The 25,640-nt window shown below is 40.4% G+C and overlaps 1 protein-coding gene across 1 annotated transcript in view; it reads left to right on the forward strand.

Moving 5' to 3' along the window:
- Positions 1 to 9,206: 9,206 nt before the first annotated feature.
- Positions 9,207 to 25,640, forward strand: part of LOC129765023 (protein cueball) — a 41,342-nt gene continuing 24,908 nt past the window's right edge. The window contains exon 1 of the mRNA XM_055764805.1: positions 9,207 to 9,598. Coding sequence (XP_055620780.1) covers positions 9,511 to 9,598 — 88 coding nt within the window. The 5' untranslated portion in view covers positions 9,207 to 9,510. The remainder of the gene's footprint in view (positions 9,599 to 25,640) is intronic.

Raw genomic sequence — 25,640 nt, forward strand, 5'->3', positions numbered from 1 at the left:
TCGAAAAGCTCTGTTCTATCCTGAATCGGACGCAGGATAGTTGGACCGGTGGACTGTAACTTCGGTTTCAATAGACCTTAGGTTGCATGTAGGTGTCCACACAGAATTACCACGGGTGGGGTTCTTATGTGTATCTACACACTTCATTTAATAGATTAACACTGTTCGGATAGGTTTATATATTTATTTCCTCGATGTTACTGGTACAATGGTTGGAATGAAAACTGACTTTCTTAGGAAGGAAGGTATTGTATTATAAAGACTTTAAACTTTTGCAGTTCATTCGTCTCTAGCCTTGAGAAAGGCCCTTTGAAAACTCTACTCTACTCTACTCCAGCGCTACCACCTCCACCCTCTTGCCTTGAGAAAGGCACTCGATCCCTTGCCGTCCAGCTCGTCCAGCACCGATATTGTCCAGTCTGTGTCCACACAAAGAATGAACTTTCTTAGGAAGGAAGGAAGGTCTTGTATTATAGAGACTTTAAACTTTTGCAGTTCATTCGTCTCTAGCCTTGAGAAAGGCCCTTTGAAAACTCTACTCTACTCTACTCCAGCGCTACCACCTCCGCCCTCTTGCCTTGAGAAAGGCACTCGATCCCTCGCCGTCCAGCTCGTCCAGCAACGATGTTGTCCAGTCGGTGTCCACACAAAGAATGACTTTCTTAGCTGACGATGCTGCCTTTTTATACCCGTCATTGGGTGAACATAAATGTTACATGTTTTCTTCCTATTTTCCGTTGCGCTTCGGTGGCATACCGAACATACTCCCCCCGTTCGGTACGACTTACGATCTGCTTGGATGTGATGAACTTCGACTGGAATTGTTGTCTTCGATGGGCAGAATTGAAACCTTGTTGATAGGTTTTCGGGAAGTCGAACCATCCACGGATACATCAACTGCTCGGATCAGACCGTCACTTCCTGGATACACTGCGGAGATTCGACCTAATTTCCAGTGGAGAGGGGGCTGGGTCCAGTTGTGTAGAAGAACAATCATACCTTCACGAACGTTGGGCATCACTTGTGAATTTTTCTTCCGTGGTTGCAGCGTGTTGAGATAGTCCTGGTTCCAAGCACGCCAGAAGTGCTCGCGCATTAGCTTAAGATGTTGCCAGCGATCTAAGCGGTTTGCTTTGATATCTTCAAGCGATGGTTCGGCTGGAGCGATGAGAGGACGTTCAATTAAATAATGAGCAGGCGTAATTACCAGCGGATCGGCAGGATCGTTCGAAATACTATAAAGTGGGCGAGAGTTCAACACTGCTTCAATCTCAGTCAGGACTGTTGCAATTTCTTCGTAGGTTAGCTTAACAGGACCAACGATACGCTGCAAGTGGGTTTTGGCGGACTTGACTGCTGCTTCCCATAACCCTCCAAACTCTGGGGCATCTGGTGGAATGAAGTGCCATTCGATTTCTTTAGTCTGGCAGTACTGCTGAATACGTTGAACTACTTGTTGATTCCGGAATTGACGATATAACTAATGTAACTTGTTGGAACGGGAGTAAATATCCTTTTAAGCAATCAAAGACCGTGCGTTCTTGGTGATAATAGTGCTAAAAGCTATAATATTTATTGTAGTTCAAGGATTATACTTATTTTATATCCACTTACATTAATACTATCCTCCCTTATAGGTTATATCCACAAATCAATATAAATTTCAGGGGTAGATATAAATACTCTGTAATTCATTATATAGATATGTTTCAATTTAAATTCAGTAATTTAACTTGCAATATAATGACTCACTTGGAAAATCGTGATAAATGTACACTAATATTTTAGCCAATGTATAATTTTAATATTTTTGCGTACTCAGTTCACTACCTCGTGCTATAGAATGAGACTTTCTTTGTTTCCTCATATTGCGCTCCGTCATGCGTTGACAGATAAAACGCATCGTAATCGCGTTCCGCTACGACCAAGGGGCTTACAATTCTCGAACCGTAGTTAGTGTAAATCTCGGTTACATAACTCATGCTGGGAATTGGTTCCGTTGTCTGAATGTAGTTGTTGAACCAATCCTCTTCGGCTCACAAAACGTTTAAGGGATGCCAAAAAGGCATCGGTGCTTAGGTCGGAGACAGCTTCCAAATGAATAGCTTTAGTAGTCATGCACACATAAACTGCTATATAGGCCTTCGTTAATGTGGGGCGGCGAGTTCCATGCCTTATCCAACATGGACCAGCATAGTCTACTCCAGTAACTGCGAATGGAGGCGATGGTACAACTCTTGCTGGCGGCAAACTTCCCATTAGCTGCGTCGTCTTAGATGGATTCGTACGGAAACATTTAACACAGCATCGAGTGACTTGTCGAATAGTAGATCGGGAATTCAACAACCAATATCGCTGACGCATTGCGTTCATCAGGCCAGTCTGTCCGATATGAAGCAATTCGATGTGCATTTCTCGAATCATCAGTCGAACTATAGGGTCTTTGTCAGGTAAAATTATTTGGTGTCGATTGTTGAACGGCAATGTGGAATGACTCAGGCGACCACCAACTCGCAGTAGACCGGTACTGTACATCGGCCGGAGATTATTCTGCAGGGCTCATGAGCAAAAACTCGTTCAATTTCATCCCCTAAGTGAGTTAGTTGTATTATGCGGATGATGGTTTCTGACGATTGATACAGCTCACGAATCGTCAAGTGGGATCGTTCTCGTTCAGAAGCAATCCTTTTGCAGTTCGCAACAAACCGCAGGACGTATTCCATTATTCTTTGTATTTTACGGAAGCTGCTGAATTTATACAAAAATGCGAAATGAGGACTACTCACGGCTGCTGTAGCTATAGCGGATTTCATTTCTGGTAGCATTGGGAACATCTTCAACATTTTCTGTTTGGTATTGTGGCTTTGTGTGGAATTCGGGGCCGTCCCACCAAAGCATGTTTTCTTCCAGAAGTTCTGGCAGCAGACCACGTGATATGGGGTCGGCAGGAATCTGCTGAGAACGAATATAATGCCATCGGTACTCACTCGTATATTCTTGGATGACGGCGATACGATTCCGTACGAACAACTGAAGTAGGTTTAGAGGTTTCTTTATCCAAGCTAAAACAATCGTGCTATCACTCCACAAAACTATGTCCTGGAACGTCATTCCAAGGGCTGGTATCACCTTCTGGAGAAGTCGCGTAAGTAAGAGAGCTGCACAAAGTTCTTTTCTGGGTATGGAAAGGTCGTGTAAGGGAGCAAGTTTGAACTTGCTGCATAACATGCGAAGTTTGGCTGTTCCGTCGCTGAATATGCTTCGTTGATAAATACATGCTCTGTAGGCTACAGTTGAGGCGTCGGCAAATCCATGTAATTCGTAAGCAATTGCATTGTTAAAAGTCACACATCTCGGAACCTTTATTCGGTTGGGTTGTGACAACGAACACTGTAATAGATGCCACTTCTGGGTCAGTTCGGTGTCAACCGACTCGTCCCATCCTGCCTTAGTTCTCCAAATATGTTGCACAAGTAATTTTGCCAGAACGATTACCGGCGAGAACAAACCAAGAGGATCGTAAAACTTAGCCACTTCATCGTAGATAATCCTCTTTGTAATTGATTGTGGTTGTATCATTGGTTGCTTAGGTTGGTTGGCGATATAAAGAGCATCTTCATGGGAATCCCACAGCAATCCTAAAATTTTGATTACCTGGTTTGCTTCACAATGCTCCATAGGTATTTATTTCTCACAATCTTGCGGCGGTATGGTATCCAGTAGCTCTTTCGAATTCGAACACCACTTATGTATGAGAAAACCGCCTCGACCAAGAAACTTTAATAGCATCAATCACACTTTCAGTTCCAGTGAGTATGTCATCCACATATATATCTTCTTTTACTATGCGCGCGGCAACGGGGAAATCACGTCCTTCTTCTTCTGCCAGCTACACCAAACACCGTGTGGCCTGGTAAGGGGCGGAAGCTGTTCCATACGTTACGGTTTTCAATTCCAGTATTCGCAGCGGATGTGCCGGATGTTCTCTCCAGAATATTCGTTGGTAGTTCTGATCTTCCGCTGCCATTGATACCTGGCGGTACATTTTTGCTATGTCCGCCGATATTGCAATTTGGTTGTTTCCGGAATCTTAGTACAATGGAGAATAATACGCTTTGTACTACAGGCCCGACGTGGAGAACATCGTTTAATGATAAACTATCAGGAGTGGGCTTCGCACTGGCATCGAAGACTACACGACATTTTGTGCTGGAACTCGAGGGCCGCATAACAGCTTGATGCGGCATGTAAAAATTGCGTTGATTAGGCAGGTCATTGGCTTCGATGATTTCGTGACAGTGACCAAGAGTCTCATACTCTCAGATGAACTGAATATACTGCACCTGTAACTCAGGGTTGCGCACCAACTTCTTTTCCAACATCAGAAATCGCTTCAGTGCCAGGGCTCGACCAAGACGGGGTTATGGTACTAGGTGAGGCTGTTTCGTCACTAAGTTGGTTAGGGGAGCGGTATATGAAAACAGTACGGAAGAAAGCAGAAGGGGAATTTTTTCCTTGAAGTGTGAAAGAGACAGACTGATCACGAGCGAGTTTGGGCACAAGCGTATTGTGTTTTATTTACAAACAAAACACAGTAGACTTCCAAGATGGCTGAAGAGTGGTTTTAGCAAGTTGGCCCACCTTAGGATATACTTCTAGGCGCCTTGGAGGTAGCTTTACAATGAATCGTCCGTTTGGGTCTCGCTTATACGTGGACACGAAATGCGCCTCGCATGCCAATTCGTCGGCAGAAAATTTGGGAACATCTGACACTTCCTCAATTTGCCAGAATTGTTGCATCATGGTTTCAACTTCTCGGTACTCCAAGTCGATTGGCCATTTCCTCTGTCACAAAATTCACCTGAGAGCCGCTATCCAATAGTACTCGGCATGGATGAGGTCGGTTGTTCTGGTCGAGAGCATGCACCACCGCAGTAAGTAGAAGTACGGTTTTGGTTGGTTCTCCAACGTAACAGGAACATGGTGTGGAAGTCGAAATATCTTGTAAGACTGAGCTATTTTGTTTTGCAGTCGCTGGATTGTACATCTCAGGAATTCGCAATGGCTGCTCAATTTCTGCTTTGATGGGGACAGAGACATTAGGTGTTATATTCGGCCGCGCATAAGATACTTCTACTTCATGTAGCAAAGTATGATGTCGTCGCTGACACTTACGACATATTTTATCAGAAGGACAGTCCTTGGAGCGATGTCCCTTCCGCAGGCAATTGAAGCACAATCTAGCCGTTCGAATCATATTATTCTTCTGGACTGCAGTGAGGTTGTTCAGAGCTGTACACTGGAAGTTACGATGTGCACCGCTGCAAATATCGCACACGTTTTTAGATGGGCTGTTGGAAGCCGCATGACATTTCTGCAATGGGTACTTTGGAAGTGATGAAAACTGCTTCGCCTTAGGTACAACTGGCACTTGACGCTGGAATGCAGTCTCGCAGCTTTCTAGTATTTGACATCTCGATTTCAGAAAATTTATGATATGCTTATATTTTGGGAGCTCTCCTTTCCGCTGCGTCGATTCCCAAGCGTTTCGTGTGGACTTATCGAGGGCGATGATAATCAAATACACAATGAAGTGTTCCGAAACACCGGTGATATCCTGATCCAAGAAGCGCAAACTCTCTACATGATGGCTAACTTCATTCAGGAGGGCACGTAATTCCTTGTGAGATTCAAGACGCATAGGCTTGAGTAACAGTAATCCGTGGAGATGAGACTCGACTATCACCAGTTTGTTTTCGAATCGCTCAGATAATACATTCGAAGCATGCAGATAGTTTCCTTCGCTCAATATTCTGGCATCCAAAACTCCTGCTGCGTCACCGACAAGGGCTTTATCGAGGTGAACAGCTTCAAAGCTTCTGAATCGCCAGAGCTCGTCATTAGGTCTTGGAAGGCCGCTTTAAATTTTGGCTAGTTGGAGTAACTGCCATCAAACGTCGGGATCGGCGCCTTCAAAGGCTGCTGTTGCACAATAATTTGCGGTGCTTGTTTGGCTTGGGAGACGGTGTTGTTGATTGTCAGAATTAACTCTTCTACAGTTGTGGAAACGTAATTGTGAAGTTCTTCAAATTCAGCATACACTTCCTCTTGTTGATCAATCGCTTCATTCGGAATGAGTGGCATCGCTTTGCCACTTTTGTTTTACGTACTAAACTCAGCATAGGTCGCGGATAAATTTTTCGACGACATCACATTCAATTGTGCCAAACTGAGTTGCTGTTGGGACTGGAGTGTATTGCGGATTCGCATCACTTTATTTTGCACTTGGGCTCGTTGACGAAAAATTCCTGTCAATTCTTTGACGGTTGTTGCATCTAATTCGACTTCCCAATCATGGAACCCGTGAAATGATTCGCTGTTTTCAGAAGAGCCACGCTGAGGATCTGTTGGAAATGGTTGCTGTTCATCTGGAGGGGTTTGTTTCCCCGGAGGCGGCGATCGATCAAGCGGCATTTTCTATGAGAGTATGAGAGACATTATTGATTGAGAGAAAACAAGTGTAGCTCAGTGTACAAAGCGACATTTTTTATTTAGATCGTATTGGTTTGGAAATATTAGGCGATTTGCTCAGGTGGCCCAAATTCCCCCCTTTTCCCCTACTGCTCGTAGCTGAACGTATTAAAATCAACGATCCAGAATGGTTTTAGGGCGCTTCTAAAACTCCACCCGCCGTAATTACCATATACTGCATCTTCATATTATCAACTGTAAAGATTCCTGTAAGATGTTCAACTCATTGTATAGTACAGAAATCGCTTGCCCAGTTTTTTGACGAGAAAAAAAAAGAAGTTCTGAGAGGATGTAATTCTTAAGTTGCGTGGAGGATGCTGAAATATTGTGGAACAAAACGGTGTATCTAAATTCGAATAAATGTATGTATATTAAAGTTATGCTTTTGATTTTGTCCCTAGAATCCGCACGAATTTTTCCATGTTTTAAGAATCAAGGATTATAAATCAACGAAATCATCGAACACGATACTGCAGGTGCATCTGCGGATAATTAACCCTCCTATACTCGCGCATACGGTCCGACAGATCGAGAATCAATTAGGTGGCTAAATTAAATGACTATGAATGAAGTGTATAAATAAAACTGAATGAAGTTAATTGCAAAGTACATATCGCACATATCATGCTAGAAGGGATAGATTTATGCGTGTTTTCTTGTCTAAATTTGTTTAAATCATTATTGAAATAGTAGGTACATGTATGAAATGGACAAGGCTTATTCACCTAGAGTAATTGGAATTTTCTCATACGTACACATAACGGCTACCGTCGCATGTGTTCTTCCGATTATGTCCACGTCGTCGGCGAAGCAGATAAAATTTTTGATAAATTATTCATTTACAAAAAAAAAGGTGAGGTAAACTTACATTTTGATTTCAAACGTGTTTTAGACAAAGTTCAAATCTAGAAAAGTTCGGTGACAATAAAAATGACCATGACTAAAAATAAACAACTCTAGAAATAATCAACCACAAGCGTAGTTTGATTTGATATTCAATTTCATTGATCCTCAATAATCTATCATGCCCTAAAAGATTCTCAACACACAATATATGATACCAGAGGATTTAATTATTATTTTTTGGAATGTCGACTAACGCAAATTCAGTTGCATTTTAAACGGATATGTCTGACAACTTTGGTGTCTGAAGATGATTTAGTTGTTATATATAAATAAATAATTTAAAACACAAAGTGTAGCTGGATGTTATGACTAAGTTGTCGAAATTGTGTAAAAATGCCAAAAACATGACTTATAGAATATTTCGAGAACGGTTAGTTAGGATAATAATCTTTTTACAGTTGTTCATATAGAGTCTGTTTATTGTATTACTCTCCTTGCAAATGTGTATCTTGCAAAGTATCGATATTTAATAAATTAATAAAAAATAATATCCACGTTCTTCTGAGATTTTTCATACAACATTAGCCATCAAATTCAATTTTTTAGTTGAATAGACAGGTCAACATTTTGTTTTTCAAAAAGTTAATTTATTTTGCAAAGAAAAACATCGCCAATTTACAAAGAGAGCAATACATCATATTTAACAGACAGCTGGCTTTCGCTTTTGTAAAGGTAAATAATTGTAGATACGTCCTTATAAAAACTTACAGTGAATCTTGTGATTCGGGTAGCCTCCAACGTATGTACGAAATTTGAAACAAAATATCGGAATGGACCGAGGCGGCGACCAGTCGATTTAGCGTGGAATTGCTACATAGTAAATTGTGCATGAAGGTTATATTATAATGCAAGGGTTTGATTTAGAGAACCAAGACAACACAAATGAATAAAATGAAGAGCACCACAAAACTCTGCTTGAAAAATCAAGCTACAGTTAATTAAGATCTATCAATTAATGATTCCAGATTATTATTAGATTATTATTAAACAAGATTAACGTTACAGTCTCCAAAACCAAAGCAATATTGCCTTACTTCTAAAGAATGATGGCTCCATTGAGTCTTTGTTTCCTAAACTTACAATTTATTTACTTGAATCATTTTATTAATCATTTTTATAATTTAAAAAACATAAAATTTAAATGAAACAAAACTAAAATGAGATATAGGCGCAACGCAATTATTTCCATGATTTTTTAATGGCAAATTGGAAAAATGTTCACATGGTTAACAGGAGGAGAGATACAGCAATTGTTTACGCTAGTCCATGGAGAAGGGGGAGTCTTAAATCGTACATTTTATGTCCACGTGGTATGTCGACAGTCCCTTACCAGTTTTTTTTATACGAGGCAGGTATGCTGAACTTTTATTTTTCATAATTTGTTGGTCAAATCAATTGATTTTGCCAGCACTGGTTGTACACGCGGTTTTCGGGCGCTGTGAGAGTGAGCTATGAGAGAATACCGACCGCATGCAATTTCGTTCTCTCTCTCCAGAGCTTGTATTGTATGTAGGTAGGTAATTCTATTGTATGAAATTGATAATATATTCAACTTCAACGAGTTGACGTATTTTCACATTATTATTAGAAGATAACCCAATTACAACTTCGCTGCGTATTATACATGTATGATTTGTTATCCTTCCTGTAGGATGTGACATTCTGACTCACAAATCGGAATGTATTGGTATGATAAACGTCATCAATGCCAATGATACGTCATGAACTCTAGTGAATAGAGAATGTTGCTCATTTATGGCTACCGAGATCAAGCTCACCTCAGTCGATATCCGAATGTTCAACAAGACTGGTGCGTTTCGTGCGAGTTCAATCATTTCGACTCATCCGGTCGTACTTAGCAGCTTAGATTTTCTCTTGTTGATACTGAATATACTGTGAAGTGTCCTCATTTTTTGCATTGAATGTCCTTACGCTAGGTTACCTTATGTAGAAGGTATCAGATATACATATTAACACCTTTACGAAAATCGCGAGTGTATAAATTAAATGTATAGGTCTTAGGCGGCGGTATATTAAGTAACGTGTGTCCTATCAAAGTGATACTGTGACGGTATGGTGAAGTTCCCGAAAAAAATGGATAAATTCATTCCTCTGCTTGCAAGTCTTCTGCTAATTGGTTATGTCACTGGTCTTGAATGGGGTAAGCATCCAACTGAAAGTTCGTCATATCATGTGCTACTTGCGAAAAAAAAGCTTATCTAAAAATAATCGCACTTTTATCTTACGTGAACACAGTGACCGTGATTGACTAACGAAAAAGTGAAGTAATTTCAAGTGGTTGTATATCCTTTGACCATAAAATAATTTGACAACGCTGTGTAGAAGGCAAATTTTTTTTTTCGAACACATCTAATCAATGCGAGCTCCCCAAATTTTATGGGCTCCGAAAGTTAATACAACCACATGATTACGATGGCAGTGACGATAGTATACTCTTTTTCGGAAAATAAACAAACCTCTAGGAACGTCACTAGATTGTATTGCATTGGGGATATATTCGCTAACTTGGACACTACGCTACGCGTATTTTTTAAACTATATTGCAATCAACAATTAAAAAAATATGTAGAAAATGTTCAACCATTCTAACGACAAGAATGAAGGAAAACTACCAAGATTCCACACAGCTCAGCGATATCAAACGTTATTGCTGAGTGGATGTTTTTTTTCGTTCCCGGCTTTTTCATTCCTCGCTGGAATTATCAATAACAGCGAAAAAGACTACATATATGCGCCATCGCAGCATAGCGACAAGTCACGTAGTCCAAAATTTTAGTCCGAGCTCTATGCACTGAGCTTCTCTCTCGCTTTCTGATTGTTTAGATTTTCGCTAGTGCATGAGCATGAGCGGAAGACAAAATCAACACGTGCCCGGGTGCATACACACCAACGCAAGGTGTGGTAACATTGCGAATACTATAGGATGGTCTGTATTATGAAACAGCTGATGCGCTCATGTTCTCGCATAATTCTTGGAATATTGAAATGTGATATTCGGAAGACGATCTTGCACTCATTGCATCTAACTGCTTCTTTTCCACAAATCCTGTTGGAAAACGACGTTTCCAACGTGTTCCGTGTCTTTCTAGAATGTGCGAATGTTGCTATAAGAATTGTATCGAAGAATATTTGACGCTGTTGTTTCGTTCCAATGGTCCGACAGCGGATGTTGACGGTAAAAGTAACATTGATTTATAGAATTATGTGTCATTAACCAATTAGTTCTGACTGACCAAATCAATCTCGTGAGTAGAACCAATTGATGAAAGATTCCAGGATTGGCGACTGAGTTGAGCGAAGCAAACGAGACGACAGTAGCAAAATCAAATAAGATTCAACCAAAAACCGGTTAAATGCTTTTCATGGTCTACTGATATAACGGTTATTTGCGCTAATTCGCATAGGAAGCATTTGTAAAATTAGAAGTAACTAGTAAATACGAGTATTTTTTGAGTGAGTTGACTAATTCGGTGGTATTCCTATACTAGTCATACATACATTCTACGTGTTGATCTACGTGATTATTTCATAAATTTGTATATTTAATTGGTAGGTAGATTACGTTATACGTTATGTGATACGTTATGTGAAAATAAATCATAGTTTAGCGAGTCTCATTTATTCGTGAAACACTTGTTCATGTGTCCTAGCAATTAAATCTGATCTGTATTATTTCTTTCTAAGTATCGTCATTCAGTTGTAATTTTTCGGTGGTTTAGATTTTGTTTACGCCTGAAAATCACTGGCTCAGTTATAGCATTAAAGCCTGGCAAGCACGATTCAAATTCAACAATTGTCTTCAAATTACCTAATGGAATGCTCGAAAATTTCAATCCATTTTTCATCCAATTTAGTGTTAACGTATGCATTAAAAAAATGGACTATTTTCGGATGGCCATGACAAAAAATTACAAAAAATTATTTAATGGAAATTTTTTTCCTTGAATATTACGTTTATTAAGCCTACAACGAAAATTATTCAAAGCTGTTGATAAGCAGCAGCACTGTCAAGCAACTTCAAGATTTTTTCATTTTTTTTTTATCCAGTTCATTTATTTGTAAGGCTCAATCGCATAAGCTTTGCGGAGCCGCTAATTCAAGGTTTGTTTATACAAAGTTTCAACTAATTTCTATGTTTAGTAGGATTCGACCGAATACTCGCGGTTTACTCGAGGATAAAAGGGCAACATTTTTGTGGGACGGGTCAGGTTGGGGATATGGATATGAGGTATCGTTGTCTCAACCGAGAGTTGCCGCACGCACTGTAGCATTGTGCATAATGACCAGGGATAGCATCTGGCGTTCGACTAGCTTTCGAGGGTGGGCGACGGTGAGATGGGGGGACAAGATTTTTTCATACTATCAGCTTCACCCCACAGCAAAGGAGTTGGACATCCTGAGACACTTTATGTCCGCCAGACATAGCCGATCTGGTATTTACAACATCCTCTCCTCTCTCCACACGGTGAAGGAGAATTTGGCCAAAATGGACATTTTTATGCGGAAGCGTTAGACGAGACCGGCAGTATCTAAGCAGCAGGCAATCACCCAGAAGGAGTAACTTCAGGTGCTGGTGAAAAACTTCTTTCCGACGAAAGAAGTGAAAAACTTCTTTTCGTGCTCATAATGGAAGACGAGACGTGCTTGATGCTAGAATTCAACGAATGGCCGGGGACCGGGTACTTTACGTTGCCCAGGTAAGCGATGACGTCGAATATATCATCCACATCAAGTTCTCGAAGAAGGTCCTTCTCTGACAGACGAGAAGTGAACAGGGAACGAGTACGAAGTGCTTGCCGAAACTTGCGAAGGTGATGTGGTTTTTATGCCGAAACGGGGATCCCCATTATGCCAAAAGATCACTGAAAAATGGATAATGGATCGGCTGGAGATAAACATTGTCGCGTAGACCGCCAACCTTCCCAACACACCCCACCTGCGGCCTAGAGAAAACTTTTAAGCGAATGGCCAAATGGAGAGATAGCTGACTACCGAAGCCACGGAAAGGTAAAAGAACATATCGACATACATCTTTTCATCAGCCATGATTGAGGTTCCGGCCAACATTTGCTTCATTTGCGATACTTTATCAAACAACCCTACCTCTTCCTGTCCAGCATTCACTAGTTCTTCCGGCTTATTTAACACGTTAAGCCCTGACCGAGCTAGAGGACCAAAGATGAACTTTTCGTTTGACTCACGTTGGTCCCTGCGGATCAATAGGGGACTTTTATAAAAAATTTATTCTTATAAATCTTTATAAAAATCTTAAAAATAAATCTTTATGAAAATCAAATCCTTATAAAAATCTATTTTCCGATTTTGTTGCTGTCGTTTCCTGTTGACACTCTCTAAACAAAAAGTCCACTGTCGGTACGATGAAACCAGCCTAACGTATTAATCATTGAATGCATTGGAAGCGCTCTTGAACAGTCTGACGAATGAAAGTTTTATTTTGAGGTTCATCCATTTAAGAAAATCAACATGATCAAATTGTAATACTGAAATATATTGATATCGCGGGAAATATATTGATATTAATTTCCAACAACAGGACCCAAACACGAGCACAGTGAGTCGCTTCGATACTCTGCTGAGTGTATGTTTTTTACGATCGTAGCAGTCCCGCATCATCACACGCATGAAGCATGTATCCATTTCACATCGATAGACGACGAGTGAGGTTCGATTTTGTACGTTCTGGCACAGTCTAATCGCCACGAGTGTGGTTCGACGTTATACGTGAAGGGGTTAATGGTTAAAACCGTGCCACCTTCTAATGCGGTGGTAAATTCAAGACCAGGGAGCTGAATGATGCCATCTTTGTCGTTAGTTTCATCATCCAGCACCACATTCATGCTTTTGTTTTTTAATTGTTCCCTGCAGCGTTAATTATCTGAAAAGACTCAAAAGCTGATGGTATCTTCACTTTTTGGACGTAAGACGATCACATATTAACTGAGTACTGCATTACACTTTGTTTCGAAGTTGTCATCACATTTACCACCGGATCATCGGTTCCAATCAACAGTCAAGTGCTCAAGTAAGCGTTTCAGAAGGCTATCGCGGAATTCCAAGTGTCTTCGCTTTGTAATGATGTGACATACTTCTTCTTCGTGGATGGCACTAACGTTCCAGTGAAACTTTTGCCTTTTCAACGTAGTATTACTTGCGTCATTTTTATTAGTAGTACTTGGTTGAGATTTCTATGCCGAATAAAACACCTTGAATGTACTCTGGAGTGGTAAGGTATACGCGTGACCACAATGCAAGTCGGAAAAAACGGAACCCGAACCCCCGACATGATAGTGTGGGACGCAAATCACTCGCCAACGGGAGCACCAATGTGACATACTTGTTGAAGCCGAAAAGTATTGCTGTTGGCGTCACGTATGCGATTTTATCCACCGCCCTGTCCTTGAAGTCTTGCGATCGAGAAAACTGATTGATCTGTGAAATTTTAAAGTGGATTTTTGGCCATTGGGTGTTTTTCGGCCACTGCTTTCCTACGAAATAGTTGTTGTTCCGCGTAGTTTCTCGTAGTTTTCTCGACGGTGGTGTAGTGGGATACTTTTACGGGAAACGACGAAATGTGTTGCCTAACAAAGTCAATTACAGTACTCAGCTTGGGGTTTCCGGGACATGTTTTGCCTCTCAAATCGTTAGAGTAATGTTGAAAATTTTATCCATAAGTATTCCCTCTGAATGGTTTACCTAATCCATCCGAGATATTTCTCTCCCGATGACGTTTGATATCAATCCAGTTTTGCGAGTATCAGTCCTGTTCGCTTGGAACATCATCTCCTGTATTTGTATATCGTCCCAAACAAATTTTGCCAATTTGTTTCTTCATTTTTACACCCATTGTGGGCTCACCAATGCTCGAACGCGTTTTCGAGATATCGATTTGGTAGCTATAGCCTGAGTGACCTATATTGAGTGGAAAAAAATAACCATTTATTCGTCTTATTTTTGTGAATAAAATAATGTGGACCGTCCAGAGTATCCCGCAGTAGACTCTGCAGATCAACATAGTTAGATCTCCCCTTTAAATTCACTTTACAGTTGTAAATTATCTGAACGTGCAATCATTCATTAACACGTTGAGCCCCATGTCGGCCCCTGCACCCAAACTAGTGTTGGCAGAAAACATCTCATCTTCAGCAGCAAAAAAAAACTTTTTCGTGTCCTGGAGGGTCAAATGAGCAAAAAAACACCTGTTTTAAAAGCTTTAAAATGTTTGTATGTATGGGATCAGACATCTCTTTCGTTTTTCTCTTTTTATTTCTTTTGGGATTGCACCCAAAAAAATCCGAACGATGTTAACGAGGATCGGAGCAAGACCGACTGTAACGCAAGGCTGTTTTACACGACCACGCTATCCACATAGCTTCTGGTGCTGTTGTATGAATGCGTGATAATGTTACACCTCATTCGCTATCCAACTCTTGACGAGTAAAGTTTAGTTTCGTTATTGTGCGTTGCCACTTTTACTATTGTGCGATTGGTATAGTGTACGAGTGAAGGTCATTGCTGTCCGCTTTCGAATTGACCTTTTGTGAAGTGGAACAAAGGAAGCAGCGCTCTTGCAGCTTGCAGCCCTTGGCGGCTGTTGAACATTGGCATAACGGGATCGCCATCGTGTGGCTGTCGTTAACGGGAATTATCATCACGTGACCGTGTGAGCTATTCTTGCGCTATTGTGTTGATCCATAGCACGTAGCCTCTGTCTCTCCCTGGTTAGGGCAGTAGAGCGCAGTATCGGAACAACTTTTATATTAAGGTACACATATTTAATATTAATATTATTGTTCAACTCATATGTTCATTGATTAATATTATCATCATAATTTTTTGTTTGTTTGTTTTGTTATTTTTTTTTTGAGATTATTGTTAAAATCAATAATAGATTAGAAATAAGACAACAAATTGCGGGTTGTCGTGAATGAACGGAAACACGCAAACGAGATTGTTGCTGACCAACACTTCACTCTCGAATATAGAACATTTATACCCTCCCATAACGTAGAAATTGAGGGGGTGATAACTGAAACGGGTCTGACGAGCGAACAAATAAAAAAAGAAGGAAAAGGCAAGTTCAAGAAGCTTCCCTCAATGGAAGTAAAGATCTTGGACTGTCGCCAACTCGGGAAACTCTCCCATGATGAGGACCAAACTAAATTTACGCCGTCAGACTCGTTTCGAGTCACCTTTGCTGGTGCCGCCCTCCCTGACTACGTTATGGTGGACAAATTGAGACTACCTGTGCGACTCTTCGTGCCAAAGCCCATGACTTGCAACAAATGCAAGTCAGTTGGTCACACTTCAGATTATTGTGCCAACAAGGAGCGCTGTGCCACTTGCGGAGAGCAACATGAGGGGAAATCCTGCAGTGCGACTGAACATAAGTGCCCATATTGCGGAGGATCCCCACACGCGCTCTCAGCTTGTGAAACTTACAAGAGTCGCTGGGAGAAACAGAAGCGCTCTTTAAAGGAACGCTCGAAGCGCACTTTTGCGGATATTTTAAAGGGCGCTTCTCCACTGGCCCAACAACAACAACAACCAATCTCAACACACAATATCTTTTCCACGTTGCCAGTTGATGAAATGGAAGCGGACACAGCTAGCGGGGGCACACCGTTTATTTTCCAAGGGAATCCCCGGCGCAAAAATGTGACCACTCCCAAAGTTCAAGAACAAGTCCCCCCGGTGATACCCCCAGTTAGCTTGCCTAAAAAACCGAGTGCAGCGGACAAGCAAAATCAGGTTCCTTCTGGCTTCCGTGGGAATAGTTCACCTTCGAACGACCCAGCACTCGAGGGGACATCAAAAACCCCAACTGTCCCTGTTTTTCCGTCCAGCTCAACTTCCCAATCGGGATTTATAAAGTTGTCTGACCTTTTGGATCAAATCTTCAAGTGTTTTAATGTTTCCGACTCCATCAGAACCCTTGTCATCTCAATGCTTCCAGTATTAAAGACAATTTTACAGCAATTGATGCAAACATGGCCCCTCCTTGCAATGATTATCTCTCTTGATGTCTAATTTAGATAGAGAGGTCGGAGATATCACTGTTTTTCAGTGGAATTGTCGTAGTCTTATCCCTAAATTGGATACATTCAAATTTTTAATTCATAACTTCAATTGTGATGTTTTTGCTCTGTCCGAAACTTGGCTTTCTTCGCGAGATGATATCTCTTTCCACGATTTTAATATTATACGCTTGGACCGTGATGATAGATACGGAGGGGTGCTTTTGGGGATCAATAAGTGCCACCCATTTTTTCGAATTGACCTTCCACCTATTGGAGGGATCGAAGCTGTTGCCTGTCATGCAAACATCAGAGGCAAAGACCTCTGTATTGTCAGCTTGTATTGGCCTCCGAGAGCTGCGGTTAGCCGCAAACAACTTGATGGCATGTGCTCACTCCTTCCTGAGCCACGATTGATCTTGGGAGACTTCAACTCTCATGGAACTGCCTGGGGGGAACAGTACGACGACAATCGTTCATTGTTGATATATGACCTTTGTAACAACTTCAATATGTTTTGAACACTGGGGAAACAACACGTGTGCCTAAACCTCCTGCTAACCCAAGTGCTCTTGACCTCTCGCTTTGCTCGAATTCACTATCGTTAGATTGCAAGTGGAATGTAATCCAGGACCCCAACGGTAGTGATCACTTGCCAATCAAAATTTCCATCACCATTGGGTCGAATTCTTCTGAATCTATAAACATGGCATATGACCTCACAAGACACATTGACTGGAAAAAATATGCGGACGCGGTTGCTCTAGCCATCAATTCCAGAGATGGTTTACCTCCATTGGAGGAGTATAACTTCCTTTCTCGTTTGATCTATGACAGTGCGGTTCGCGCTCAAACGAAACCCATCCCAGGTTCCACTATTCGTCGAAGGCCTTCCAATCTATGGTGGGATAGCATATGTTCCAAGCTTTATGTAGAAAAATCGAATGCATTTAAAGCTTTTCGGAAACGTGGAACCCCTGAAAATTTTCAGACGTATTTGGACCTTGAAAATCAATTTAAAAACTTGATCAAAGGGAAAAAACGTGCTTATTGGCGAAATTTCGTGGGTGGTTTGTCACGAGAAACGTCAATGAAAAAATTATGGAAAGTGGCTCGAAACATGAGAAATCGCTCTTCAACGAATGAAAGCGAAGAATATTCACATCGATGGATTTTGAATTTTGCACGGAAGGTTTGTCCTGATTCCGCTCCTGTGCAAAAAATTGTTCGAGATATACCACAAGATAGGTGCGATCTTGATTCCGAGTTTTCGATGGTAGAATTCTCTCTTGCTCTCCTTTCATGTAACAATTCTGCTCCGGGATCGGATAGAATTAAGTTCAACTTGCTGAAAAATCTCCCTGATGTGGCGAAACATCGCTTGTTGAACTTATTCAATCGGTTTCTGGAGCATAATATTGTTCCAGATGATTGGAGACAAGTACGAGTTATAGCTATTCAAAAACCCGGAAAATGCTGTCTTGTATACGGAAATTGTTGGAGAAAATGATCTTGTTTCGCCTTGATCGATGGGTTGAAACGAATGACCTACTCTCAGATACACAATATGGGTTCCGCAGGGGCAAGGGGACGAATGATTGTCTTGCGTTGCTTTCTTCAGAAATTCAAATGGCTTACGCCGAAAAAAAACAAATGGCTTCAGTATTCTTGGACATAAAGGGGGCCTTTGATTCTGTTTCAATAGAGGTTTTGTCAGACAAATTACACTCTCGGGGTTTGCCGCCTCTATTGAATAATATGTTATATAACTTGCTTTGTGAGAAACATTTGAACTTTTCTCACGGAGATTCGGCAGTAAGTCGGGTCTCTTACATGGGCCTCCCCCAGGGCTCATGTTTAAGCCCCCTTTTGTACAACTTCTATGTAAGCGACATCGACAATTGCCTTACACAAAATTGCAGCCTAAGACAACTTGCAGATGATGGAGTGGTGTCTGTCGTAGGATCAAACGAATCCGACCTGCAAGGACCCTTACAAGATACTTTGTACAATTTTTCAACCTGGGCCATTGGGCTAGGGATCGAATTCTCCACGGAGAAAACAGAGATGGTGGTTTTTTCTAGGAAGCATAGACCAGCAAAACCAAAGCTTCAACTTTTGGGTAAACCGATCACTCATGCTATGTCATTCAAGTATCTTGGGGTCTGGTTCGACTCCAAATGTACTTTGGGGGCCCATATTAGGTATCTGAGTAAAAAATGTCAACAAAGAATAAACTTTCTCTGTACAATTACCGGCACCTGGTGGGGAGCCCATCCCGAAGATCTTATTATGTTGTATCGAACAACTATTCTCTCAGTGATGGAGTATGGCAGTTTCTGTTTTCAATCAGCTGCCAAAACACACCTCATTAAACTCGAGCGAATTCAGTATCTTTGTCTCCGTATTGCGTTGGGATGTATGCCCTCAACGCATACCATGAGTCTCGAGGTTTTGGCAGGCCTACTCCCACTAAAAGATCGCTTCAATTTATTATCTCTTCGGTTCCTCATCCGGTGTAAGGTTATGAATCCATTGGTGATCGGAAATTTTGAGCAATTGATCGAGCTAAATTTTCATTCTGGATTCATGAATTCATATTATGAATTCACCTCTATGCAGGTTGTTCCTTCTTCGTATATTCCCAACCGTGTTTGTTTTCCTGACTACATCAATTCCTCTGTACATTTCGATCTGTTCATGAAGGAGAAAATCCATGAAAATCTAGATTATCTTAGATTGGGGTTCGTTCCTACAATCTTCAATGCAAAGTATGGGCGTATCAATTGTGATAATATATACTTTACTGATGGGTCCTCTATGAATGAGTCCACAGGATTTGGAGTGTTCAACGTATTTTTAGCACCTCACACAGTCTTCAGAATCCTTGCTCGGTATATATTGCTGAATTGGCAGCGATATACTGGGCGCTGGACAACGTCGCCTCACGACCTGTTGAACACTATTACATTGTAACGGATAGTCTTAGCTCTGTCGAAGCTATCCGTTCAGTGAGGCCGGAAAAGCACTCGCCGTACTTCCTTGAGAGAATACGAGAAATTTTGAGTGCTTTATCCAGACGCTGTTATGTCATTACCTTTGTCTGGGTCCCTTCACATTGCTCAATTCCGGGTAATGAGAGGGCTGACTCATTGGCAAAGGTAGGTGCAATTGAAGGCGATATTTATCAGCATCAAATCGCCTTCAATGAATTTTATTCTTTAGTTCGCAAAAATACCATCGCAAACTGGCAACGTAAGTGGAACGAAGATGAATTGGGCCGGTGGTTTCACTCGATTATCCCTAAGGTTAGCCTCAAACCGTGGTTCAAAAGTCTAGACTTGAGTCGGGACTTTATCCGCACCTTCTCCCGACTCATGTCAAATCACTGTTCGTTAGATGCACTACTCTTTCGTTTCAATCTTGCCAGCAGCAATCTCTGCGTTTGTGGCCAAGGTTATCACGACATCGAGCACATTGTTTGGTCGTGCGAGGTGTATCTGGTCGCCAGATCGAATTTAGAAAACTCCCTTCGGGCCCGAGGAAGACAGCCCAATGTGCCGGTGAGAGATGTGTTGGCTCGGTTAGACCTTGATTACATGTCCCATATATATGTTTTCCTTAAAGCTATAGATCTTCGTGTGTGATTGTCCCTACATCCTAATACCCTCCTTTCCTTCCTTTGCGGGTAATTCGTCCCCTTGCTATAAATAGTAGAATAAGTTGAAATGTAAATAAACTATAGATATACGAATAGATTTAAGAATTGAGTGCTCATCAACATTGTTACAATTTCCTTATATCCCATCCTTCTCCTAAAAATATGTCACCCTTCTAAACTCGAGTACACCGCGAGTAATCGGTTTTCCACCTTACTAACCACAGATGTAAGAAAATTGTTTCTATATATATATAGTTTTAAAAATATATTTAAGAATTCGGCTCCTTTAAACTTAAGTAACTGAGCCTGTAAAAATAAACGAATTATAAAAAAAAAAATGTTACACCTCATTATAAATTGTAGTTGGAAAGTGTTTTCTAAGAGTAAAAAGGAGAGCTTAACGTGAATCTATATCTATCTCGGTCTGGGCCGTGTATGCGACAAAGTATGCGAGAAGTTTTGATGCGTGCCTTTTTGCAATGTGTCTCGCGCCAATTTGTTTCGTTCGCTCAGATGGATCTTATATTGCAATACCATATATATTATACAAATGCTGTACCAGTATTTGGGAGTCATGACATTTTCTGTTATTTTTAGGTTCATTTCATGTAATAAATCGGGATGACAAAACATGTGCTAAAAATTAATTCCGGGTGTGGGGATTGACATTGAAATTTTCGTCTGGTCCCTGTGGACTGACAGTGAATGATTTGATTTTGAGAATGGGCATCTCTTAGTTCACAAGGAGCGACACCGGGCCAGACAGAACATGGTCCCCTGCTCGGTGGGGGTTTAACGTGTTAAAAACCGTCCATATAAATTGTTTAAAAGCTGTTTGAAATGGAATTGAAACAGGAGTCCTGTGGATGGGCCATGACAGGAGGCAAGATTGTTGGTATTCGTGGAAAAAGCGAACTTATTACCTTATTACCCTTATTACCAATCACGGAAATTATTGATTATCAGTTTTACTTAAATACTTTCGACCGCGAATCATTATATAACGATCGCATCCTTTGAAATGCGGAATTACAAAATGAGGGGGTTTTTAGTGTTTCCCCAGCAATATTTATGTTTTATTATTCACCGTCTACAACAAGGTTTGTTTGTTTTTAGATACTTGTCGAAAGTATTCATTCTAGAATACAAATATGTCAAGAACAGGAACGTAAATGTTGCAAGTGATTCTCACAGAGATAACTGGTAGAGCAGTTATGTCTTCAAGCACAGAATAGAAATATGAGTTTTCGAATGAATTAAATATTAAGTTGTAGAGAAAGGGCTAAGTGGCCTTAGAAAGATAAGATTTCGTACTGAACGGTGCGATATCATTATAACTATGCTAAACAGAGCGTTCAATTTCATGCTCAACAATATTGAGCTTCGAGTGGAATTTGAAATATTATTCAAAAACCGAAGCCGTTTTCGCTATTTTTTTTGCACATGGGAGAATATATAAAGTTGACGTGAAGATTTGTGATCGAGGCTAGAGAGAAACTTCTTTTGTAAGCTTGAAATAGCTAATTTTGTTCGTCCAGGACATCATTTTTTCTCGACACTACATCTAATTGCCTGAATAACATGAAAACAACGCATCTATAAATAGAAATGTAGAAATGTAGCACTGTTTAGGATCACCGCATGATGATAACACAGAAACTCGACCTTCACTCGTTACGTCAGAACGCCGGTAGGAACGTCCATATGCATAATCGGCGCCACTCGTTTGTACGGGTTTTACGCATTATTATACGTACAACGACGTCAAATTAATTCCCGAACACAGCAGGTATGCGTTGTCTTGGTCTGGAATATTATCTCGCATAAAGCAAAGACGAAATTGAGGTGTAAATTGCGTTTCCGCGGAAACGAATGCTAGTTTGATACTGGGATATTCCGGATGTCTATTTGATCGGAGTATAATCATAGCATCGGGGTAGCGATCAAAATTCTGCTGAGTAATTGGCAAGTTTATAAAATTAAAAATTTACTTTTATTCACTGCTGATCGCATGGTCAGCAAATTATATTCCTTACCGCTGTGTTACGAATATAGCTTAGTTCGCATTGTGACAATTATTTCGCGCAAAGCCTTAGTAATAAATCGCCTGAGGTTTTTGCTATCATGGTATTAACTTGAATTTGTTGTGATTATCAGTGCTGATGCTATGAAGCTATGCTCAAGCACGACAAACGATATTACGATACATGCATTTAATTATTGTTTTGGCCACACACTTTTGTTAATATAATGGCAAACATGCCTTCCATTTGTTATAACTGTATTGATTTCATCATAAAAAAATCACTATCAATGAGGCTGTATGCCAAGGCTCCCGACGAAAGAAATTCGCCATGAAGTGTTACGAAAGTACAAACATGTGCCGGCAGCAGTGTTTTTGTGTTGTCACTTTCGAATGACGAGGCTATCTTGCCTGCAGCGACCGTGTCTGTTTGATTACCTTCTGATTGCCTTTTATAAACAGTGTGTGCAATAATCCGGGTAGATTACAAAAAAAAGAGATTCTCATGGACAGGTGTTACAATCTTAGCCTTAGAAAGTAAAAAAAAATAATTGTTATTGAATTGAAATTGACACAATTTCTTGTGTCAGTATTAAAATTACAGTTTATCTTTTGTATGTACATATGTCCTTCCAATGAAATAATTGTCATCATTATTTCACAGATTTGCGAATTGAGAAAAATGTGACATGTTTCTTTTAACATATTTTTATATGTTAAAAATAATTTTTTTCGTGGGCTTTGGAATAAAAATGCTTGCCTATGTGTTTCATTATGGCTTTTCATGTTTTTTTCTATACATTAGGACATTTTGATCGTTGCAAATATCGCTGAGAACTGTGCAACGAGAATCACACATATCATATTCAAATAACAACGACTAGAAAACAATATGAAAAATATCATTTTATTTCAAATTTAAAGGAATGTTTATTTTATTCCAAAGCCCATGAACAAATCTCTGGAGTGGTAGATTCTGATTAATCGGCGGCAGTGTTTGGATTTCGATCAAAATCGAATGATACACAATGTGTCATGCAAGAAAACTCTCACGAACATATAACCAAATATGAGAGGATCATTCAGATACTTGTATGAATGTCAGTAATCATTTGTGTAATATTTAGTGATTAAACTGAGAGAGGAACGAAGACTGTTGATTGCATATCCGATCTGTATCAAACATCGCATACCATTTTCGAAGCCTGCATACAAGTTTGAACCGCATATAGTGCGATTCACATACAACATCCACGTCACGTTCACGTTCCGTCCCGTCACGTTGCGTCAATTATTCTTCCAAGCTGTTCTTATGCAAACATTCACATATACCGGCAACGGCAACTTCGACTTGCTGTTGCTGGTGTATGTGAATGCTTCAATATGAATTGCATGGAAGAATAGTTGACGCAACGTGACGTGACGGAACGTGAACGTGACGTGGATGTTGTATGTGAATCGCGCTTATATCGTCCCGCTCTACTATAGCGAAACCCACTGCACAGGCAAGTGCAAAGCAATAAATGATACAAGAAAAATTACGTCATCATTCGGTCACCATTTGTGGAGAGCAACAAATGGGGAAAGAGAGCGGTGTTGCTAGTAATACTATGCGGTCTATATGAATATACACATTTCAAGGGATAGAGGCGTTAAAAATGGAAAATATAATCTGACTACCCTTCCCTTAGCCTCTATCGAGCTAAATAATCATATAGTTTGCACTCTCTGAGACTTAAAAATCAGGATCTGCTACATTAGCTGAATATGAATCTTTCGCTTTGCATTGTCCGTACGATCCTGCTGTTTCATGATGCATGGAGAGGTCGATATGCATATGTTAGAGGCAAAGAAGAAAATACTTTCTGCACCGAAAGCGTATATGATAGCTTTGCTTGCATGCTGGTGTGCAATGAAGTGCGAGCCGATGCAGAGTTGTCTCGTTCTCTTTTGTGTCGTGATTTGCAGCACATAACAACAATAGAATACCGCTGGGGGAAATGTTTCCTGAAAGATCATATTTGAACGAACGAAAGCGATTGTTTCAATGAGTGGATCATTTGGCAAACACTGATCGGCGGTGAATTCAAATAATTGTGGTCTTGTTTTTAACGGAGTCATATTATTTGAATGCTATGGGAAGTAACCACTTCGGGCCCACACTTCAAAGTTGCAGTTAGGCCATGATGCATCCGACCGGAGCAATCTTAAGAAGACGCTGTTCATCTACATATACAACATATACAACACAGAATTATTCTGGTATTTAGCTTAATTGCTAATATAAAATATATATTTCACTTTAAATGGAAAATGGAGTAAGCTGGGAATGGTTGTATACATGTGGCTTCGCAAATACATGTAACCAGCTCGTAAACTGCTATTAATATAAATTGGATAGTTGAAATTTTTTTGATGATACGTCACTTCTAGTGTACATGGAAGCCAAAAAGGTGTGATACGATATATTAATGATTAGAGACCAAATTTCTCCTTCAACCTGAACCTGAACCCGTTAATCCAATAACGGCACCGGTACTCGAAGAAAAAGAATGTGTCACACGCAACTTTCGGATAGTCTAATTATAAACGAAGTGAATGGGCAATCAGAAAGAGATTAAGATATCGATATTGAGAAAGAAAAAAATTGAAAAGAGAATCAATGGATACAGGTAGGAATTGGTAATAGCAGCTCGGAAACATGCGCCCTAACATATTGCGGACCGCTCACGATATTTCTCGTGTTTCGCCTTCCGTCTATTACGGATGGATCACGAAATAACTCGTGTTTTCTACACTTGATGGTTAAATCCTTGGTCAGCCACGAATCTAACAAGGCCTACCGATGGCTCGCCTTCGTCTCATCCACGCCGAAGAAAACGATCTCTTCGTGGAATCCGAACAAATGAAGCGTACAAGTGTGCCCCAAAATGAACGGTCCTTAATGTGTTAATAACATTAACGGAAGGCAATCCACACAGAACGAGAATCGACAATTTGAGTGATACTTTTAAATAATCAGAACAATACTATTTAGATTAGATTAGGTTTATATTGTTTTTTTTTTTTTTTTGTAAAAAATATGTGAAGCTGCCATTGAAAAAGCACTGCAACAATAGTTCCGTCATAATTTGCGTGGAACTACCAAAAAGTGCTAAGACAAAATAACGTTTAGAGTATGTTTATTCTTAATTTAAAAATTCATGTTTTTTTTTCTTTCTGAAGTTCATACATTACATTATTTAAAAAAAAAATTGTTGGTTCTTTTGCGGCGAAAATACGATGCTCGGGCCTTCATTTTCACATGCTGCATCAGATTTTGTACAGTCGATTTGTCGACCTTCACAGCTGCTACACGCCAGTTCGTCTTGATTTGCTGCTCGCTCACGACGACTTTTTTTTGTCTTCCGTAAGTTCTGCTTTACGATGGTCCAGTATTGTTCTATCGGGCGAAGTTCTGGGG

Source organism: Toxorhynchites rutilus, chromosome 2, assembly GCF_029784135.1.
Source record: "Toxorhynchites rutilus septentrionalis strain SRP chromosome 2, ASM2978413v1, whole genome shotgun sequence".
NCBI classification, from domain to species: Eukaryota; Metazoa; Arthropoda; class Insecta; order Diptera; family Culicidae; genus Toxorhynchites; species Toxorhynchites rutilus.